Source organism: Drosophila kikkawai, chromosome 3L (assembly GCF_030179895.1).
Source record: "Drosophila kikkawai strain 14028-0561.14 chromosome 3L, DkikHiC1v2, whole genome shotgun sequence".
Taxonomy (NCBI): Eukaryota; Metazoa; Arthropoda; class Insecta; order Diptera; family Drosophilidae; genus Drosophila; species Drosophila kikkawai.
Genome location: NC_091730.1, coordinates 9738186 through 9759861, shown reverse-complemented (window position 1 = coordinate 9759861; position 21676 = coordinate 9738186). Strand labels below are relative to the sequence as shown.

Genomic DNA, 21676 nt, shown 5'->3' with positions numbered 1-21676 from the left:
CTTTCAGAAATCTTCATTATTATAAAATAAGTGATATTAAAATAAAGCTTTTTTCAATTTAATAATTAGATTTAAAATTGCCAGAACATAAAGAAAGGCTTACAAAATAATAAGGAAAGTTAGTTAAAACTTAAAACTTAGTTACTGTTTAGATGCATTGGAAATACATCGTAGGTAAAATATTAATTGCTACTGCAATTGAACAGCTTGTGGCTTAAATAAATAAAACTTGTAGGTATAAAAGCGAAAGCGGCCTAACTTATTATTTGCAGTAAAATAAAGTGGTTTAAAGATGCGCGCTCTAATCATCCTTGGCCTGATGGCGATTTTCCTGTCTTTTTCCCTGGCCTATCTGATAGTCAATCAGAATGAAAAATTTAATTGCTCTTCTAATCCAAGTGCGCCAGGATGTCCATACCAATCGTATCCATGGAAAGGCTTTCCATTTATTTGGCACATTTCACCCACCGACCTTGTGACCTTGAAACCCGAAAATTAAGTGTTGTTTTACTTTTTTAAAAAATAAATATATAGAAAGGGAGTGGCATTAAACAATTTATTTTAGTGTCTTTAAGAAAAGCCTAAAAGTATTCAACAGATATGGTGACTAGGTACACCAGTAATTAAGGGACTTTTTAAAAAATATACAAATGTTAGAAATTTATAAATTATTCCGAAGAATATGGCAAGCCTTTCTGACGCTAAAGTATATATTTGTATAACTGCAATATAAAAATTACACAGCTTGCAACTTGAACAAATACAGAGTATTTTTTTTTCTATAAAAAGGAAAGTTTCACATTAGTGGGAGTGAACTAAAGATAGACTAAAGATGCGCTTTCTACTCTTATTTGGTCTTGTAGCTTTCCTGGAACTTTGCCTAGCCCAAACATGGCCAACTGATTCAAGTGGAATAAAATATAACTGCTCTTCCAATGCAACAGCTCCAGGATGTCCATACAAATGGTTTCCATGGCATGGATTTAAGTTTCCTTTGAAATAAATTTAATAATAATATTATGTAAATATTATGCAAAATTCTAAAAAATTTAAAACAAGCTCTATGGTGTTTACAATTCATTAAGATCGACATAGCTAGGTTTATGTAATATATTTTCTAAATTGTTGTGTTATATTGTAACTGAGGTATTTATTTGCTAGTATTGCATTATTACGATTACACAGCTTGTAGCTTAAACAGTGTAAAAAAAAAATAAAAAATAAAAATAAAAATAAAAATGTTTAAGTTTTTCTATAAAAGGCAAACCTGACTTGCAACTACAGTCAGTAAGAGTAAATGGACTAAAGATGCGCTTTCTAATCGTATTTGGCCTGGTGGCTACTCTTCTTGGTATTTCCTTCGCCTTGACATTGCCAACTGATTCGAGTGGCAAACCATGTCCTTATTATGGAGGTACTCCAGAATGTCCCAGCGTTTTGAAACCGTTTCCGGGTTACCCCTATCTTTGGTACTATCTCACCAAGAGACCTGCTACATGAAGGAAGTATATTTTAAGAAATATATAAAAAAGTTGTGAGACTTTTCATTGACATAATTAAAATAATGGAAGAATAAAATAATAAATGAAAAGTGTGGTTTAAAATTTTTTTAAGTGTTTATTATTATTTATATTATTTTTTTTTATAAAAATATTTATATTATCCATGAATATTTAAAATAAAATATTTATAAATTCCTCACCTCATCCCATCCTCACCTTAGAAAGTGTACATATTGCAGCTGTAATATATATATAAACACATACTTTTTTAATGACATTATACCGATTAAACAGCTTGTAGCTTAAAGCAATTAATAATAATTAAATATCACTAATGAAAACAAATAAAAGTGGTCAGTAGTTCCTATAAAATGGTAAGCAATACTGCATATAAGTTGCAGTGAATATAAGCTGGAGAGAATATGCGCTTTCTAATCATCTTGGGTTTGGTGACTTTTTTGTCCTGTTCCTGGGCAGCCACATGGCCAGTTAAGCAAATGTTGCCACTAACGGATTCTCCAAATAAAGATCCTGCCCAGGGTGGCTCTGGGTGGCCTTTGCACACTAGCACCACCCAGTTTGTGCCACCTCTAACCAGATGTAATTTTTCAAGGTTAAACAATTTATAATTATATTTAAATAAAGCTATAAAGTCGTGCTAAAATAATACTAGTTAATAAGTTTATTCATCGGTAGGGAAAGCTCTCACATATTGCAATTAAAATAAGTGTTTGCTGACAATATAATCTAAAGATTGTTCAGCTTGTGGCTTACAACTTTTACAAAAGCATTAAACAAATAAAAATAAAACAAAGAAAGTGGTCACTTTTCTCTATAAAAAGGGAAGCAAAACTGTTCATTAGTTGCTGTGAAAAAAAGCTGAAAAAAAAGATGCGCTTTCTAATAATTTTGGGCTTGGTAGCCTTCCTGGCCATATCCTTGGCCGCAGCTTGGCCTGCTGATCAGAGTGACAGCAATAATAATAGTTCAGCTGAGAGTGGCAGTAACAACAACAGCACAGAAAGTGAAAATGATTCAGAAGCTTCCGGCGATGATCCAGTTATTTCACCCAGGCCCAGATGGCCCCGATGGGGCGGCATTGGTCCTGTGGTCTTGATCCCTCGTCCCACCAGACTGGGAACTCTGTAGAGCTATCTCAAGCTCTACTGACGCGAATAACCAAAAAAATAAAAGCTTGTAAACTTTCCACTGAGACAATTGTCCAAACAACCAAAATGGGTAAATAAAGATTTTTGGTAATAATCGGCCAACAAAATTTGCGCGACTTTTCCTATAAAAGGTAGGGTCTTGAGCGAAATTGGAAAGTAGTACCTTCGTTGACTTCAAGTTCAAAATGCGTTCCCTGATTATTGTTGCTCTGTTGGCCTTCCTGGCTGTTGGCTTCGTGGCTGCCCGCCCGGCCGAGGATGAGGATACTGCTGTCGAGGAAGTGGCTGATGGAGAGGATACTGCGGCTTCCACTGGTGATGAGGCAACTCAAGATTCTGATGCTGAGGATACCAATGCTGAGGAGTCAACTGGCGAGGAAAACGAAGGAGATTCTGCCAGTGAAACCGAAGGAAATGCTGCCAGTGAAACCGAAGGAGATGCTGTCAGTGAAACTGAAGGAGATGCTGCCAGTGAAACTGAAGGAGATGCTGCCAGTGAAACTGAAGGAGATGCTGCCAGTGAAACTGAAGAAAACTCTGTTGATGAAGAGTCCAGCGATGCTGATTCCTCCGAGGATGAAACCACAACCACCACCGCTAAGCCCAGGAAGCATATTCGTCCCTTCTGGCCCAGATTCGGTGGTCACGGTCCAGTCGTGGTCCGCAGGCGTGGTCTCCTGCTACGCAGGGCCTAAGTCTTCTAGATTCTTCAACATTTCTAAAATACTTTCTATGAACTATAAAACTTCTCCTTCTCCAAATAAAGAAACCGAAAATTTCTAAGCCAAAATTTCTTGATTAAAACAGTTGTTTTCAATGTCGAACCGAACAGTTTTCGTTAGAACGTCAACGAAATGCGACTGGTATTTGTTTCCAGTTTAATCGTCTTTTTGGGCATTAGCCTAGCCTCCTCAAAGCTATTGGGAGAGTCTTCTAATCGGGCAAAATTAAAGCGACTGAATAAATCGGATATGGCAAAAATGATAGAGGACTCAAAGTTACTAGAAAAATTGGCAAAGGAAACTTATTTCGGTAAGGTGCCCACTTCTGAGGAAACATATAAAACCAAGGATTCCACGAGCGGCGAAACATATCTAAGCAAGGATCCTACGGATGAAGAAACTCATCTAAGCAAGGATCCTACGGATGAGGAAACTTATCTAACTAAAGATCCTACTGCAGAGCAGACAAGAGATGCAACTGGTATTAGTGGAAAGGAGGAGGAGGAGCTTCTTGCTGAAGAGGATGACGAGGAAGAGGATGAAGCCACTGTGGATAAACCCACTGATGCTGTGCCCTTGAATTTCCTTAAATATCCCGAATATGTAGAGGACTTTAAGCCATATCCACGATTTGCTATCCTACGAAATGGTTATGTACATCACATGAATTTGGACTTTTAGTTAAAGATATAATGACGAATTTGATATATTTTCGATAAGAATATCGATTATAGATCCTAAAGTGTCTCTGGTATATAAATTTATGTTTGAAAATTCACTTTTAAATATTAAATATAAACTTTTCCGACGTTGAATCGAAATTTTGACTTAAAAATGTTTCCTTTTTCAATTTGTATTGCCAATCGATATTTCCGATTTTTTAATATATATCTTTATCGATTAACATCTCCAATGTACGCCATCAGTCAGAAAATAAACTATAATGACGTGTTCTTTAACACAATGTGGGATTGTTTTGCAAGATGGGGGTAATTCCGGCATCAGAGAAGTTTACACAGCTGTGACTCTAGACAAAGGTCCACAGAGACGCTAGATCTGGGGTATCTCTAAACAAGAGTTTGTTTTTCTGTAGCTCAACACTGCCTATCGGTGGAGGCAGTTTTTCCGAACCACACATTTGAATAGTTTTAACTCGAATGGTCAGAATGCGTCTCACCTTTGGAGCTTGGTTTCTGGCGACTCTTGTGGCGATTCTTGTGGTGATCACAACTGCAGAATCCTTAGGAAAATCGCGAAATCGAGAGGATCGTTTCGATCTGGAGAACGAAAGCCTTAACTCTTGTGAAAGTGCCGAGAGTGGGGAAGAGTATAGCACCTGCAGGGAGACACAAACTGAATATCCAAAGCGAAAGACATTTCGATTTGCCATTTAAGTCAAAATAATTTGATTGGAAATAAAATAGATTATTAATAAGTAAATAATTATATCTTATATGTTATATCAAATTTCATATTTTTATCTTTAAGAGAATGTAAATAAATAACAATTATAAATAATATTATCAGGAAAAAGCTTTTTGAAATAATTTAAATAAATTCAAAAAGTAAAAGGGAAACCATTATTATTATTAAAGCTGTATTTAATATTTCTTAAAAGCTCAAGACTTACAAAAATAAATTAATGAAATGAAATTAAATCGAAATTCTCCTTTCAGAAAACCAAACTCTATCCAAAAATGGTTATGGTTAGCTCAGCGGTCCTGGGAGCCGCAGCCGGCACTGGCCTGGCTCTGCTCCTGGCCGTGACTATTGTCATGTACCGCTACTATCTCTTGCGCAAGCGGGGCAAGGAGTGGGACGAACTGGATCGCTGGGAGGAGACCCGCATCATGCGGAAGCTGCAGATGAAGGTAGGTGGAATGACGCACAGTCATCGCCAATGTCTGACGTTAACAATTCAAGAAATACGTGAGACTTATAAACTCCAAATATAAATAGAAATGAAGCCAACAGTGCGACAACTCAATAATTATAAAAACCAAAAAAACAAAACGGAAGTAAATAAAATAAAATACGTGCCATATTGTAAAAGTGCAAAGAGAAGTATATATCATTTCAATGTTTCTGCGATAACTTGAATAAAATTAAAAAAAAAACAAATAACGAATCAGGTTTAATATTCATTTAAATAAAAAGAATACACATTTAAGCCAAAACAACTTATCTGAAATCCCAATGACCTTTTTACTAACCCCGTTAGGGTGAGGTGGTTAAGGTTTCTAATAAATGTGAAAGACTATACATAATTTTCAAGTAATTCTTATATATTAAATAGTCTCAGAATATATATTTTTTATATAATTTTTTAATTATTTGTTTTAACCGACATGAAATGTAAAATTCTTTATACATTTTGGTTGATGTGGCGCCACTATTTCAAGCGAATGCAGCGGCTATTCTTGGAACTAGAGTAAAATACATGTATTTTACATCTGTGTATAAATAATACTGGTTTTTTTGAGGTCTTTAAATACATGTCTAAGAATAGGGGTTGCTCTTTGATAAAAAATCTTTCAAAAAAGCTATAAAATACTTTACAGAAATATTTTAATCTTTATAATATTTTATTTTTAATATATTAGTGAACAACTTATTGAAAAAAAAACCTAGGTAGAATGCTGTATTTCTATATTTCTTGGCATAAATAAATCAAATTAATTATTTAAGTAGATTTATCTCCTGTTTTATGATAACATTTTCTACAGAATTAAATTTTATCACGATATTAAGAATTCCCAATTTTGTTTTTTTGCTTAGTACAAAAATTTATATTCGTATAAGACATTAACGTCTTCATAAGTGCTCATAAATAATTTTTAATAATTTTATATGAAAGTTAGAGGATTTTTAGGATTTAATTATCGAATATTTTCTAGGTCTAAAGAATCTTCTTTTCCGAATAAAAATGCCAATATGGAGGATCTGATTTGTATCTATTTATCATAGGGCAGTCAACTGAATCGAGCTGCCATCTTGAATCCTTGGGAAATTAAGGGATCGCTGACAACCGCAAGGATACAAATGTATCTGACGCTCGTGCGAGCGGCTGCAATCCAATGAATACGATGGCAACGTCCCCGAAGCCGTATCAAAATCTGTTTCATTATGCATTTGATATAACCCAAGCCGAGGGTAGTTTTGATATGGAAGAAAACACTGGGGAAAATTGCACAAATTAGTTGTTAATTTAATTCTTTGATTTTGAAATATTTAAAATATTTCTAACTTTGCATTTTTCTAAATGTCTTGGCTGAATATTGGGTTCTTTCTATTTAAATTCAAAGTAAATTCCTGAATTGTATGAGGCATTTTCTCTTTGTGTATGGACGACCATGGTGACCTAGCCCAACGCGTGCTGGCGGGAAGGGGAGGCTTCGGATCTGATCGGATCGCTGAAGCGTTTTATGATTGCAAATGTCGTTTTTATTAACTAACTGGCTTTGCTCGCTGACAGCGGGGTAAGTGGCGGCCTTAAGGGTGCTAAGCGTTTCTGGTTTCGTTTTGTTTGCCGTTTATTATGTAATTTGATTAGACGTTAAGTGTTTAAGTGTTTTTCCCTTTTTTGGGATTTTTTTTTGGGGTGGCACTGCCATCATTCCCCAGGTTTACAATTTACAGTCTAAGCCCGAGACAGGCCCTTCAAACTGGCCACAATATTGACCACAATAAACAGAGATAGAAAAGGAGTCGAGGGTCCTGATTAATAGCATTGTCCGGCGGCCTTGACCACAGCTAAAAAAGAAACCTATAAACCTCCATTTAAACGGCGGGCTTGGTTGTCTTCTCTATTTTTTAAGGGACATTTCGCCTTACCTGGATCCCTCTTTGCCCAGCAAGGATCACGATCACTCTTCTCCAGGGACAAAGGACAAAACAAAAGTGCAGATCACTGCAAGTGCGGATCGTGTGTGGGTCCTTTGTCCGGTGTCCTTTGTCCATTGTCCAAGGCACTGACTTTTCATTCATGAAAATATTCGAGTATTATTTTCAGCAAAAGAATGAAGAACTTTTCCTTTGTTTTGGTCAACATTTTTTTGGCATTTGGCGGTGCAGCACTTTGATATTTGTTTTCTATAGTGTAAGATATAGAAAACATATAGGAATACGTCTCACAAAGAAGGTAACTTTCGCTAGGAGATGTCACACATTTTTCATATTTTTGTATTTATCTTTTTTATTTTTTTTTTAAACGAAGAATATCAAGCAAAGGGATTTTAAATTACAAATCGAGTGGCGTTTGAATTTTTTTAGTAAAATTAAATTATACATTTAGGATCCAGGATGTATTTTGTATTATTTAAATAGCTTTTTGTTATTTTTGTTATTATTAAAAATTTTTAAACAATTAAACAATTGGAATTTCTCCTTTCTGGTATTAAATATATTTTTATAAATTATAATTCAACTCACATCTTTACAAAACATTTTTCAATTTAATAACAAATTAAACATCCAATTAACGGCCATTAAAACCGACCTATAACCAACCTAAATAAAGTATCCTTAAGCAGGACCTGAGGCCTATTGACTCAGTAACACGCAAAGCAGTCAGACGCAACCTCAAAGCTCATTCGTAAATTATTCAGGGGTAAATAGAAATCATTTCGTTGGGCATATGAAACGGCTTCAGCTATAATGAAGTCATATTTGTAAAATCAACAAATAAATATACAAAACCAAATAAAGAGAGCGAGTGGATAAACAAACCCTCGGCAAAGTAGCAACAATGGCAACTACAACAATCCGTCAAGATGCAAATGTCACAACCAATTAATGTCAATAAATGATTAACCCGGACATAGGGGTTTTTTTTTATATATATCACAAAAACCCTCTCAATGGTGGTTGTTCGTACCGAAACACCCCTTTGATGGCCAAATCCGGTTTCAAAGTTTTCTTTTTCCCTCAGCTCAGTTAGTTTTGCGTTGTATCCATATCAAAAAAGTGAGGGGAAGTGAGGAATTCGTCATGCTTTCATTTGTTCAGTGTTTAAGCGAGTTTTGTTCACAATTAAAATGAAATTGTGCGCTTGAATGAACTCTGATGCTATCTGAGAGATACAAATTTCTGTTAAAAAAAGAAAAATTCAAATTTCCATATTCAGAAATCCGTAACAATTGTTGTTCCAAGACAGAGCCCAAGTCAATAGCACGATCTAAAATTAGGGAAAAAAGGACCTCGGCCCAATCGAGCATGAAATAATCGCAGACAAAAAACGGAAGTGGTCAATGGAGAAAATCTCAAGTGGCCAAAGGCCCCGAAACAATTGGTAAAAGGCGGTCAAAAGGACCTCTCGCACGAGACCAACGCAACGCCCAAAGAGCAGAAATTCCGGCAAAAATATCAACACAACAGGCAGCTGCTCTCGATTTCGATATTGACCAATATCGATCCTTGATCCTTTTGCAATCCCATTTCTGCACGGCCCGCCAATTAAGCAGAAGCCAAAAAAAAAGAACCTTAAAAAGTAGGCGAACACTCAAAGGATCGCCTACGTAGAAGCCAGGGGTCAACAATTAACGTCAGCAATTGTGATCCGTTTTATAGCCACTTAACATATGATCAACTGCCAGGACAGGACTACAGGCGACAAAGCCGCACCTACGGACAAAGCCGTGAAAAGGACAATTATAGGTAAATCCTTAAAGTCAGTTAACAAATGATAAAACTGCCGCCATAATTCTGTGTAATGTAGCCCAAAAACACGGCTCTGGGCGACGATCTGTCTGGCCCAGACAGACCTCTAATACCTGGCCCAAAACACACACACAGACATACCAACAATGGCACAACGTGCGTCGTATCTGAGATTTGTCAAAGGACACAACTGCATCCATGAATGGACTGCGTCTGAATGGATGATCCCTGCCGCATTGTTCCCCCGAAGTTGCACAAGCAGCAGAATGCATCAATAAAATTACGCCAGGGCAAGGACTCAAAGGAGACAAGATATACAATGTGTGAGGAGATCGCAGGAGTTGGAGTTGTATCTGGAGTTGGAGTTGGAGAAACAGAGGTAGCGGCTACCACTTGGGCCATAAGTTGCCATGAAATTGGCATTAAACGCTTCGAGGGCTTGCAGTTTTCAATGGTTGTAAAATTAATCGATTCGATTGTGGAGGGTTATTGGAGAGGTTTTCTGTCTTTCGTTTATTTTATTTTATATCTTTAAAAAGGACACATGCCGAGGGGCATACTTACAAAGGAATAGGTAAAACTAACGAAGGAATTATAGAATAGAATATTAACTATTTATAGAATATTTTGTTAAGATTTAATACATTTTAAATTTTTGTTATAAATTTGGTAAGTTAGATTCATAAATATCACTATAAACTTTTGTAAATTAACAGGTCCGAAGCACTTAAAAAAATAGATAAAGATTAGCATAGTTTTTGTACTTTAAATGGTTTAGAAATTAATTTGTTAATTTTTATATCAACCTAATAGTTTTTTTTTATTGATTTGTATTTTCCATTTATGATTTTTTTTTTAATGTTTTATTATAAATAATGGTAAAGACCAATTATAATATTTTCGTTAAATAAACAACATAATTTTATAGGCTTAAACTTTTCTGAATAGTTATTTTGGTTTCGGTCACTAAATCAGTTTGTATAAACTCTTAAAAAATATTAGGATATTACTATTTTCATCTTTTTAATAAATATAAAAACACTCTAGTTTTATGATTACATTTTAAAAGTAAAATATTTCAAACTAGCTCGGCCATATTTTTGTTTACGTTACCAAGGGTTTAAAAGCTGAATTTTAAATAAAATATAAGTTATTTACATAGAAAAATAATAGAAATAAATATTATATTGAGTAAATACATCTTTTAAATATTTAATATAATTTTTGAATATTTTATTTCAAAATTATTTCAATATTAAAATCTCTTAGAAGTAATTTAATTTAATTTAGCTCGAACTAATTCAGTTTCATTTAAAAAGCTTTTACGCATTCGCCTCAACTTTCAATTAAACTCGAGTGATAATGAGAAATGGAAAAGGAGGATTCGTTCCGCCAGGACACACACACACACACGTACACTCTGCTCCGCCATTGTTCCTTACACAAACACAAGCTGAGATACGAATACAGTGAGGCATCGCTTACCTGCCATTGTGAGTGATCGAACGTGGAATAAGGGCGGAGCGTAAATGGCAACAGTTGCCGCTAAATGGTGACCAAATGGCCGGAGCGACTCGGGCCAAACAACCCTCGAATTGGTGCTTAGGGGTGGGTGAACCCAGGACCAACCCTCGGCCGGGTTCTTGAGGTATATAAGAGAGAAGAGCGGGCCCAGCAGCCAGACAGTCTCGCACAGTCAGCGATCGTGTTCACTGCTAGCTCCTCAAGTAGATCTTTCCGAAAAAAAAAACCAACCAAGATGTCACGCTCTTTTCTCATGGATTCCCTGCTCAGCGACCGACCGAATCTGAAGAAGGAGTCCAGTGGAAGTCCCTCCGCTTCAGCCTCCGCTACCGCCGCCGCCGCCGTGGCCGCAGCTGCCATGTTGCCTTCGATTCCGATGCTTCCGTATCCGGCCAGCTATGTGGGCAGCTACCTCTTCTCCCTGGGCATTCAGCAGCAGCAGCAACAGGCCGCCGCAGCAGCTGCTCTCCAGCAGCAGACGCTCCACTCCAGTGCCACCACCAGCTCCAGTCCCACCTCGCTGTATCATCCATACGCCCAGTTGTTTGCCCCGAAGCGCAAGTCCAGCGGTTTTGGCAATTACGAGAGCTGTTATCCTTCGCCACCGCTGTCTGCCAATCCCAATAGCCACCAGGCTCAGCAGCTGCCTCTTCACAGTCTCTACGGAACTCCAGGTGTCCATGGATTGCCTCTGCCCGAACCCGGCAGTTTCTGCACTTCGCCTTCGGCTTCGTCTTCCGCCTCCCAGGATTATGCCAACAACTACGATGAGCCGCAGGGAAAGCGCTTTAAGCACGAGTCCTCCTGCTCGCCTAACAGCTCGCCGTTGAAGATGCCTTCCACCGGTGCTGCCCAGGATATCACGCCTTTGATCAACGACTATGCTGATTCCAGCAAGAGGATCCGCACGGCCTTCACCAGCACTCAGCTCTTGGAACTGGAGCGTGAGTTCTCGCACAATGCCTACTTGTCCCGCCTGCGGCGCATTGAGATTGCCAACAGGCTGCGTCTCTCCGAGAAGCAGGTGAAGATCTGGTTCCAGAATCGACGCGTCAAGCAGAAGAAAGGCGGCTCCGAGAGTCCCACATTCAATCTGTCCACCAACTCTGGTAGTGGTAGTCCTCAAACATCGCCGGTATCCGCGCACCAGGCCAAGATCCACGAGCTAAAGGTGGAGGCGTAGGAAAAGCGATGAAAAGAAGTCAACAATTGTACAGTAGAACTTAGTCTGTTGTTAGTTTTAATTATGTTAAAATCAAATAAATTTAAATTTAAAATAAAACAAAACCTGATTAATTTAAAGAAATAATTATTAGCCTTTTTTGTGCTACTCTAAATTTTATTTAGAATTTATAATTCAATCTAAGCAGCTTTGGTTTAGCTCTGTCATTTTTTGATCACCAAAAAATTCAGAAACTATAAATTGAATTCCTGCCTAACCTCCCACCATGGCCAATCTCTACAACGAACTGAAAACCGAGTGGAGCAAGTATGCTCCAAATCTGGAACACTGTGCCACCTTGCTGGATGGATTCAAGCTGGAGTTAGTGCGCTCTAACTTTGGCTCGCCGCAGGCATCGTCCAGTTCAAAGCAGAAGGAGCAGCTGGTTCGTTACCGGGAGATGCTGGAGATCGCCGTGGAGCACAGCATTGCCACCAAGGACTATGCTGCCTTTGAGCGGTACATGGCCCAGCTGAATACCTATTATTTCGACTATGACAAGGTCCTGGTGCCGTCGGTGCACATGCACAAGTTCATGGGCCTAAATCTGCTCTACATGCTGGCCACCAATCGGATTGCAGATTTCCACATTGAACTCGAACGTCTGCCGATGGCTCTGCTGACCAACAATAATTTCATCAAGCCGGTGTTGAACCTGGAGAACTACTTCATGGAGGGCAGATACAACAAGATTCTGCAGGCCAAGAAGTCGCTGCCGGCGGAGATATACACAAATTTCATGAACATGCTGGTGGACACTGCTCGCGATGAGATAGCATCCTGCTTGGAGAAGTCCTACGACAAGATAGCACCCAAACTGGCTGCCCAGCGGCTGGGTTTTCGTACTGGCAGCAAGGAGCTCTCGGACCTGGCCGAACGGCGTCTCTGGAATGTAGACGATGCAGGGAACTATGACTTTGCCGGACTCAATATCAGGCAGGTGGAGAAGGTCTCGGCGAAGGATATAGCCAGTTGTAATCTATCCTATGCCCAGGAGTTGGAGAAAATCGTTTGAGCAGTGGATAGAAATAGCTCTCCCCCCGATATTGTTATATTTAATCCACTCAAGCAGAAAATAATGTCCGAAATTTACACATTCATTGGAAGAAATTCAGTAAAGCGGCAACCGGAAATTTGTCAGATTTAATTTTTCACACATCTCAGCAGTGTGTCTCGTTCGTTTTATTTTATTTCGAGTTTCTTTTTTTTGGCATAAAATGTGCAAAAATTGAGTTGCTCGAAGGGCCCATAAGTCGACGGGCCTGACAAATTGTCGGTTGGGAAAAATCTCGTTTGCAAATCTGTCATAGGATAATTGTTAGACTTGGGCTTAGTGGAGTGGTGATGATATAGGATGCCAGTTATGCAGATGGGTTTCATAGGAAAGCAGTTAGGAGGAGCTGGAGGAGATCGTTAAAGGATATATGTATATGTTTATTATTCGGAGAATGAGGTTTTTGGCTTTTAAATTATTTTCTTGTGTCGTTTTGTTCGAAATTTTCATTTAATTTTAATAATTAAACCTTTTTTTTAGGATCTAAGCTAAATTGTTCTTTCAATATATCGAAGATAATCTATTTTTTTGAATTTTCTTATGATATTTCCATGACAAACTACATTCAATACCGTTACTGAATTAGTTCCACAAGGATTTAAAAGATACCCTGTGTGGTCTGAAACCGATATTCAACCGCAAAGCGACATAACTGCCGCATCATTCAAAATTATAATTAATCAAGGACATTAAGGGACATTTCGAGAGGAGTGTGGAGTGAGATACTTTTTTAGCATTTCCCACGACACTTCAAATTGCACAAATTGATGATGTCAGAGAGCTGGGCCGAGATGCTTATCATCTGAGATATGGCAGCGATTTGTCCAAAATCGAAGTTGAGTGACAAACCCGAAACGAATCAGGCGCAACAAAAACCTGCCCGAGCCGACTCATTCAGCATTCATTCAACGGCGGACAATTCCTCAATGGAACCGAGGAACCTCTGAACTTGGAACCGAAACGGAGACCGACTAACTCATCCGTAGTAACTCAACCATTGTGTGTGCGATCCCAAGGGGTGCGGGTGCGGTGCTAATAAACGCAATTGCACCTACGCCCCTCTGGGCCTTCGGTCCGAAAATGGAAATCGGAATGCGAATGGCCAAAATAGCCCAGTCGGCGGTTTTAAACGGAATTTCGAAAGACAATCAATTCCCTCTGGCTCTATTCTTGAAATTTTGGGACTCACTCTCCTTACCTGATTTCGATCCTGATCGTTATCCTCGGTGCCTTGGCTCAAGTGTGCGCCTCCTCCACTTGAGCTGAAGAGCTCGTCCTCTTCAGTTTCAAGTGCTGCATCAGCAGGTAGGATCTCTCAGTAGGACTCTTGACTCCTTTCAAGGATCTGCAATGTTTGCCAATTCATTCAAGGAGCGTAGCGAAAATGTTGTGCCAAAATGTGTGTGTTGCGTAGGCTGTTGGATCCTTATCGATTTTCTGTGATTTGATTTTCAGAAAATTACTGATAACATTTGGAGTTAGTCGAGTGGATGCTGGGAAAGTAGCATGGGAACTTAAAGATGAGTAAAATCGAGGTTAATTATAGGATTCAGAAGGCATCTAGAAATTATATAATTGGTTTAAACAATTACTGGAACTGTTAAATATATATAGTTTCTTTTTTAATTCAAGGGTGAATTAAATAAATACCCTAGCAGATATCTTTCTGCTTTTTAAAAATGTTTTAAAATTTCCAACTTCGTTGCCGTAAACAAATTTGCATATACCTCTTCTCCCGAGGGTTCCTCTTCTCAAATACCTTTAGCCAGATGTCCTAGCAACCTGCAAATGCCCCCCCGCTAATTTGTAGAAACTCCTCGCTGAGTTTGATCTCCCGCCTGGCAGACACTTCATGAATGAATACAGCCTCAAGTGCAGAACCTCTTCAGTTTAAAGTGGAATCTTTTTTTCTTCAATCGCTCTCATGAATGAATGCGCTGCACTGCCTATTTCAAGGCTGGGAAATTCCCTTAAGGTCCTTTGGGCCTGTTAAAAGATCATTAGGCCCAACGCTTCTGGCTGGAACAAATGCAATTCCGTTGAAAATAGCCCGCCTACCTGAATGGCGGATGAAATGGAGAGAAATTTGTCAGGTGTTCGACTTTGAACTGTCTAGACAGTGTGTCGCCAAGGCGTAGGAATTCCTTAAATTCCCTGTGGTGCAACGGTTGTGGTCTCAAGTGTTTAATTTGAATATTTCTTCAATTTGTATGGTTTAAAGATGGAGGATATTTAAATATTTTTATAAGGTACAGATGTAGATTCCTTATTTTATATTTATTAATTTTTTTTTGTAAGAAAGTTCCACACTATTTAAGTCATTTATCCTGATTAGTTTTATTTTAGATTTACATCCCATTTCCCAACCCAAGAAAACGTTAAAAGCTTTCAATACTTAACCCCCCAAGTTTTTAGTACCTCCCCCAACAAAGCTCTGTTCAAAAGAAAACTAAACACAAAGCTTACTGGACTTCTGGCCTTGGACAATTTCCCCCAAAAGCTTGCAAGCTTTTGCCTCTTTACTAGAGTCACCTTTCACCTCAATTTCAGGGTTAAACTTTCGTTATTTCGGGGCCACTGGGTTGTCTGGGGAAACGGGGCGGATGGGCAATAAAACAACTGCAGACCGAGGTAAATCTAAGCTCGCCGTCTCGAAATCCTTTAAGCTTATGCAAATAAAAGCGTGCACACAAAATAAATAAATTAACTGTGTATGCTTATGTGTTTGTACGTACTCTGTGGGGCTTTTCTGCTGGTCAAGCAAAGGTAAACATGGCCAAAATGAGTTTTCACTTTTCCACAAATTGTGTTTTTCTTGTATTTATTTTTTTAATAATTAGTTCCACTTTTTTTTCAACCTAGATTAAACACATATTTATGGCAATTCATCCGTAGAATCATGCCAATGTTCACGGGTCACGCAATAGGGGATTTCGACCTTATATGTGTTGGCCATATGAGAAGCAGCTAATTGACCCATTAAAGCGGCCTCTAAACATTGTTGCTCCTTGGAGTGCTTTTTAGGTCACAGGATGTGTGAAGCCATAAAATTGGAGCGCGCTGCCACAACTCTTTTTGATTATTTTCTGGCTTTTTCTTAGTAAAAATCGATTTTAAAAATCAGGGATAATTTAAGACAGCGAAATCTTAGTTAATTATAAAGATTTTATTTGAAATATTTTTATTATTTTAAAAATAATAATTTAAGTGTATTGAAATACATATAAATTATCACAGAAAGGAACGAAAATTGTAGTTCTAACTATGAACTAATATTGCTTTGATAACCAGAAAACCCTTTTCAGGCTAAGCTCTCTTTCCCGTATATTTCATTAAAGTTTTCCTATTGTGTGACGTTAACTAAATTTACTGCATACAATGCCTTCGCAGAATTCCAGTTTCCAATAATTATGCCTTCATAAAAGATTTCAATTTGCTGAGCATCCCGCAGCGGTGGACGGTCCCCTATCGGGATTGGATACGGTATACTCCTCCACCGCCCCGTAATCGGTTTTCCCTCGAAGGCTACGTGAAGATGACGATGGCGATGGAGCCAGCACGTCATCGTCCTTGGGCACTCTGTGCATTGTATTTAATGAACTTGTTGGCAACCGTTCTGGTCACATCATCATCCGCACATTGACTTGGGTCCGGGGATATGGAATACGGCCAGGGATCTGGGTTCTGGGGTTCTGGGGATCTGGTCTGGAGCGGAGCAGAACGGAATGGAAGGGCAATTTCTGTGGCGCCCCACAGTCGTCGAGTGGCGCCTGTTTAAAATGAGTTTTGTCGCTTCGTTATGCAACTGACTATGTACTACAAGATAGATATTGTCAGAGAAAATCACTTGAAGAAAATTTGATTTATTAGGGAAATTTAGGTTTGATATAGAAGTGAATTGATTCAGAAAATGATGAGCTTGGAACTTATTAAGAACAGAAACTAAAAGCCACTAGAAATTCTTTAATAAAACTTAAATTATTCTTGAAACAGCTTTGGCTTATTAACAGTTATTAAATTAATATTATTTCTATATTTTTATCTAGTTTTTAATATTTATGCAATTTTTAAAATATAAATCCCATATATTATATTGTTTATAAAATAATTTTTCTCAATGTCGCTGACACCGAAAGATAGAAAGAAGAAAAGAAATAAACATACGCACAGGACTAGCTGCTCAGGACGATGTAATTATGATTGTAGCATATGCCAGGAGGCGCCTACACACTGTGAGGACAATGTCCTGTCGCCGGGGCCCCGGAACCCCGGCCCCAATGGAACCCAGCCTCGATGGACAAGTGAATTTACATATGAAAAGGGAAATGGGAATCAACAGAAATATATATTTATATCTATATATACATATATTGTTATTTCTTTGTATCTGTTTATGTGCGTATAGATTACAAGTGAAACTGAATTTATTGCCAACATACGCATTGAGTGGCACGTGTCCGGATTTCAATTATATAAAAAGCTTAAAACACACACAATCGCATATGGCACAGGCAGGCAGGGCACCTAAATATATATATATATAAATATGTTTATATAGGGACATTAAAGCCTTGGCAGTTTGAAATTTAAACGGTTGCTGAGCCAGCTAGACAACTTTTGGCCCAAATGAAATCAAAACAAAGACAAAGTTCACTCACTCACGCCCCCGCAAAGATGGGCCTAAAGTGAATGAACTGAATGGGCTGGCGGAAAACAAAAAAAAATGAAAAGTGGAAAATGGAAAATGGGTTGTGTCTAAGCCCAAGGAGCAAGGTGCCAATGCTAAAATGCCCTTCTCTTTGCCGGCTAATCTTTAAGATTAAAGTCAGGGCTGTATATTAGCTGCTGGGAAAGGGAGGCCGGTCGGTCGGCTGCGAATGCGAAACCCTTGGAGGAAAACATCTGCCGAAGTACAACAAACTGCCTAAATTCAGTCAAAAAATACGACAAAAATAACGAAAACGAGAAAACAACAGAGCCAGAGCCAGAGCCATCGCTTTTTGTTATTAAAAGAGGCACCAAAGAAACAAAACAAAAAAAAAGAATGAAAGAAAGCAACCAGAGATGAAATGAAATCAAGTCGAGAACAGCGAACTGGCAGAGCACATAAATAAATATGCCAGCATATCTGCAGGGCACGACGAGGTTGACAATTTGCGCCCCCTTGCCACCCGCCATCCACCATCCTCCATCCCTAAATGGGTTATAGTCGCTGGCACAGGTGGCCGCCTCTGGGGCTTACGAAATGTAAGCAACTTGTTGCTGAAACAGAATCCCAAAAAATGTAAGGAAAAGCCAGAGAAATGAAAGCGACAGCGATGGAAAATAGAGGAAACAAGAGATGGGTATAGTACCTAACATATAGCTGTGTGCAACAAGCTGTCTGTCGGGCCAGAACTTTTTCTCTGCGGAAAAAGGGGGTTTGAATAATTTAGCCAAGAGAGGAAAACTGGCACTAAGGTCTGGGTTAAAAATATGGCCAGCGATCTACGTTGATCCAAAACGATTATAACTTTTAGTTGCCAACGGAGGACATTGGTTTAAAGTTAGTTTATAAACTTCTTAATTAGCCAAAAATATACTTATAGGAAATATTTATTTAAATTTCCAGAGGAATAATATAAAAAGGTTGCTTCAAGAATTTTACTAGATTACTAAAGATAAAGTAACCTAAAGTAATTGATTTTTCTTTTCCTTTAAAACATATATATGTAGGTATTATACATAATTTATTTGATAAATTTAAATAAGCTTTATTTAATTCAAATATGTACAAATAAATATATAAACACAACAACCAAACAAATTTTCTTTGAATCATTAACTTTTCCTCGAACAATTCAATGCTAAAACTTGACTTAAGCCCTCTGGCACATCCTGTTGTAATGTCTATCTTATAAATAACTTTAAAAGTTTTGGCAAACGATTCCATATTTTTTTCTCTCACCTTTCTACCCAACACGCCTCTTTTTTTGCCACGCCCCTTACCTGCCTGTCTATGTGAATATCCTGCCTTCAAGAGAGACCTACGACGAGTCGTCTGTACATGTCTGAGCCGGAGGAGTCCTTTGCCTTTGTCCGACCCGCCCTGCTCGACTTGAAGTAGTCTGCCTGAAAAGTTTCCTGTCCACATAAAGTATCCACAGACACACTGACTTACAAACATAAATATATGCGCACATTTAGGAACGCCATTTGAGGCTGCCCCTACACTATCCGTGCTATATGCGGTGTGTTTGTCTGCTGCAAACACAATGCAAAGCTAGATGGCCAGGCCAGGATTCGCCAAGGGACGACAGGAATACCCTTTTTAGGTGTGTCAGGGTGGGTTAATTTTATTGAAAACTAAGGAAATTGAATTTCACAGGGATCTTAAAAGGAATTTTAAATGGATAGTGTTTTTTTATTAATATTGCAAAAAAAATATACACCTACCTTTGACTTTAGTTTTATACGAATTGAGATAATTCTACAAATCTTTAATATGAAGAAATATATGTCATAATTATCCTTTAAAGAACTTGGGCAGGCTTAGCGTTCTTTTATGTTAAAATTTAGCAGAAAGTATAAGAAAGCTTCCGCCAAAACGCCATTATCCTATTAGTTATGAAATTATGCGATGTCAAGAAAACGTAAATACCCTTTCCTAGGGTATCTATATGAAAATCCCGGGGGGAAGTAGCAGCTCGATGCCATTGCCATGGGTAAACTTACTTTGCAGCTTGCTCAATGTCAGCGGCTTCGTTATTGTCGTTGTTTTTGCTCTGGCTCTCGCCGTGGCTTCGTGTTTTTGTGCTTAATTTTTCTTTTTTTTATTTTTCAGGGGCAAAGATGACAACAGGTAAATAAGGCGGGTGAGGAAAAGGGGGCGGTGCTGACTAAAGGTACCGTGCAATGGCAGAGAGCAAAAAGTTGTGTCGGTTGCGTTTGGGGCGCACTTGTGTGCGTCAATTAAGGTCGCTTATGGGTAACTCGAGCCGCAGTTATGGCCGGTCATTAAGACGAAAAAACGCCGAAAAGTATTCAACAAATTGAATCACTGGCACACCAACACACTTACACATAATACAGATATATACATTTCTTATCTCTGGCTCTTTGGCGAGGAGCTTTCAAGGTGAAGTCGCATACACACGCACACCATTAAAAGCTGGCTCTAAGCTTTTTCGAACTCGGTCTTCTCCTGGAGTTTGTTGTTGTTGTTGTTTTTGTCCTCTCTTGTCTTGGCCCGAGTTCAACGGTCTGTATAATTGCAGAGATAACTCCAGAATTCTTTAGCCAAAAAACTATAGCCTACTTAGGAGAACCACTCCCCGGAAAATATGGGATAGTATATGGTATAAAAGAGAGTAATTAAGAAGTTGGGAAATGGATATGGAGAGCGAGAGAGCAACAGCTGATTGGACAAGGGACAAGGCAACAAGTTGCGAAAAAGCTTTCGATGTTCGCATTGAATAAATTCAATGCCAAAAGCAGCTTTCTACGATATCTTCGCGCTCTCCTCTCCCTCTCGTTTGCCCTTCAGCGGTGTGTATGTGAGTGAAATTGGTGTGTCTGCACTGCAAGAAATATTAGGGCTAGTAAATATGAAGCTAAAGAAAACTATTAAAATAATGTTATTGATCTACATAGAAGTTCGAGTTTTTAAAATTGTATTTTTGTCCCAATTTGAATGTAAAATAATGTTTGTTTAAAATATTATTTAAAAATATCCTTTCTTACAATTTAACAATTAAATTATATGGTATTATTCTTAAACCACAAAATATATATTTAGAAAGTACTTATATCCTAAATAGTACTTATTTCCCCCCGTGTACTCTCATCAATTTCGGGGCAATAGAACACTCGCCGTCGTTGTTGGTGCCCCTGTCGGCGGTGGCAAGGCCGAAGACGAAGCGCTTTCGAATGAAGTTGCTCACATTCTTTTTTGCAACTTGTTGGCTCTGCGTGAAAATGGAAAATCAGTAGCACGCGTACAGCTCCCAAGCGAAGGACATTTCGCGGAACGGTTTTCGCAGCGGGCAAAAGCGACGACCGACCGACCGACCGAGCGACCAACCGAAATCGCCAATTAATGGGAACCAAGAGCCAGAACTTTCAATTGAGTTTCGTGTCACTTTGTTGCTTTGTTGCCACACTTATTTGCGGCCGAGTGCGTGTTCCTGCAATATGGCCCAGTGATTTGGGTGAAAAGTGTTGACCAAATTTAACGCCAGACGCGCGCTCTTTCTAATCCTTTCTGTTTTGTAAAAAAAAAAATAAAATAAGAGAGAATATATAAAGTAGGTAAAGAGGAGTCCTTTTGGAACTGTTGCTTCGCTGCTTTCTCTCACTTTCTTCGAGGCAAAAACTTATCTCGTCTCATTTATTATTTACCTGTTAATTTTCATAGCAAATCAAATGTGTCAGCAGCTGCTAAGGCCAGCCTTGATCCTAGATATTCATATACATATAGATAGATTCGTGAGGTCCTGGCATCTTGTTTGCTTTGGGCTAATTGGAAAGTTAATTGAGCCCCCGGCGATGGAAAGTTAATTGTGCATTAATTAGTTTGGTTTTCCGCGGGGCTAGCAGGGTGACAGGACCCTCTATGCCAGAGATGTGGGTGGGCGGCATTCGTTGGCCAAAATTGCAATTGGAAAATCTTTGGAATTTCGATTAAATTCCCCATGTCAAAGCGGAAAAAAACAAAAACCTGAAAATGTTGTCCCAAAGCTGAAAATATAAGCCAGGATGTGCAGATAGAAAAATTGAAGAATTTTTAAGGGACTTGAAAAACAAGATAGTTTACAAATTAACAACTTAAAAATAAAAATTAAATT

General features: G+C 38.5%; 6 protein-coding genes across 6 annotated transcripts in view; all 6 read left to right on the top strand.

Moving 5' to 3' along the window:
* Positions 1 to 2373: 2373 nt before the first annotated feature.
* LOC108072676 (clumping factor A) lies at positions 2374 to 3450 on the top strand. The gene has a single exon (XM_017163914.3). It carries the CDS (start codon positions 2857 to 2859, stop codon positions 3364 to 3366), a length of 510 nt encoding a protein of 169 aa, XP_017019403.1. The 5' UTR covers positions 2374 to 2856; the 3' UTR covers positions 3367 to 3450.
* A 74-nt stretch (positions 3451 to 3524) lies between these two features.
* On the top strand, positions 3525 to 4074 carry LOC108072694 (uncharacterized). Its single transcript, XM_017163932.3, has one exon. The coding sequence runs from the start codon at positions 3526 to 3528 to the stop codon at positions 4072 to 4074; it is 549 nt and encodes a 182-aa protein (XP_017019421.1). The 5' UTR covers position 3525.
* A 446-nt stretch (positions 4075 to 4520) lies between these two features.
* Positions 4521 to 4948, top strand: LOC108072704 (uncharacterized). The gene has a single exon (XM_017163941.2). The coding sequence runs from the start codon at positions 4551 to 4553 to the stop codon at positions 4785 to 4787; it is 237 nt and encodes a 78-aa protein (XP_017019430.1). The 5' UTR covers positions 4521 to 4550; the 3' UTR covers positions 4788 to 4948.
* Positions 4949 to 5090: 142 nt separating this feature from the next.
* The window catches only part of Sytbeta (Synaptotagmin beta), a 33779-nt gene continuing 17193 nt past the window's right edge, over positions 5091 to 21676 (top strand). Inside the window, exon 1 of the mRNA XM_070286016.1 lies at positions 5091 to 5264. Coding sequence (XP_070142117.1) covers positions 5091 to 5264 — 174 coding nt within the window. The remainder of the gene's footprint in view (positions 5265 to 21676) is intronic.
* ind (intermediate neuroblasts defective) lies at positions 10511 to 11776 on the top strand. The gene has a single exon (XM_017164099.3). The coding sequence runs from the start codon at positions 10811 to 10813 to the stop codon at positions 11756 to 11758; it is 948 nt and encodes a 315-aa protein (XP_017019588.1). The 5' UTR covers positions 10511 to 10810; the 3' UTR covers positions 11759 to 11776.
* Positions 11956 to 12955, top strand: Rpn12R (Regulatory particle non-ATPase 12-related). The gene has a single exon (XM_017164101.3). It carries the CDS (start codon positions 12024 to 12026, stop codon positions 12810 to 12812), a length of 789 nt encoding a protein of 262 aa, XP_017019590.1. The 5' UTR covers positions 11956 to 12023; the 3' UTR covers positions 12813 to 12955.

Coding starts and splice junctions, on each gene's coding strand:
- LOC108072676 (XM_017163914.3), top strand. CDS start 2,857: ATGCGTTCCCTGATTATTGTTGCTCTGTTGGCCTTCCTGGCTGTTGGC.
- LOC108072694 (XM_017163932.3), top strand. CDS start 3,526: ATGCGACTGGTATTTGTTTCCAGTTTAATCGTCTTTTTGGGCATTAGC.
- LOC108072704 (XM_017163941.2), top strand. CDS start 4,551: ATGGTCAGAATGCGTCTCACCTTTGGAGCTTGGTTTCTGGCGACTCTT.
- ind (XM_017164099.3), top strand. CDS start 10,811: ATGTCACGCTCTTTTCTCATGGATTCCCTGCTCAGCGACCGACCGAAT.
- Rpn12R (XM_017164101.3), top strand. CDS start 12,024: ATGGCCAATCTCTACAACGAACTGAAAACCGAGTGGAGCAAGTATGCT.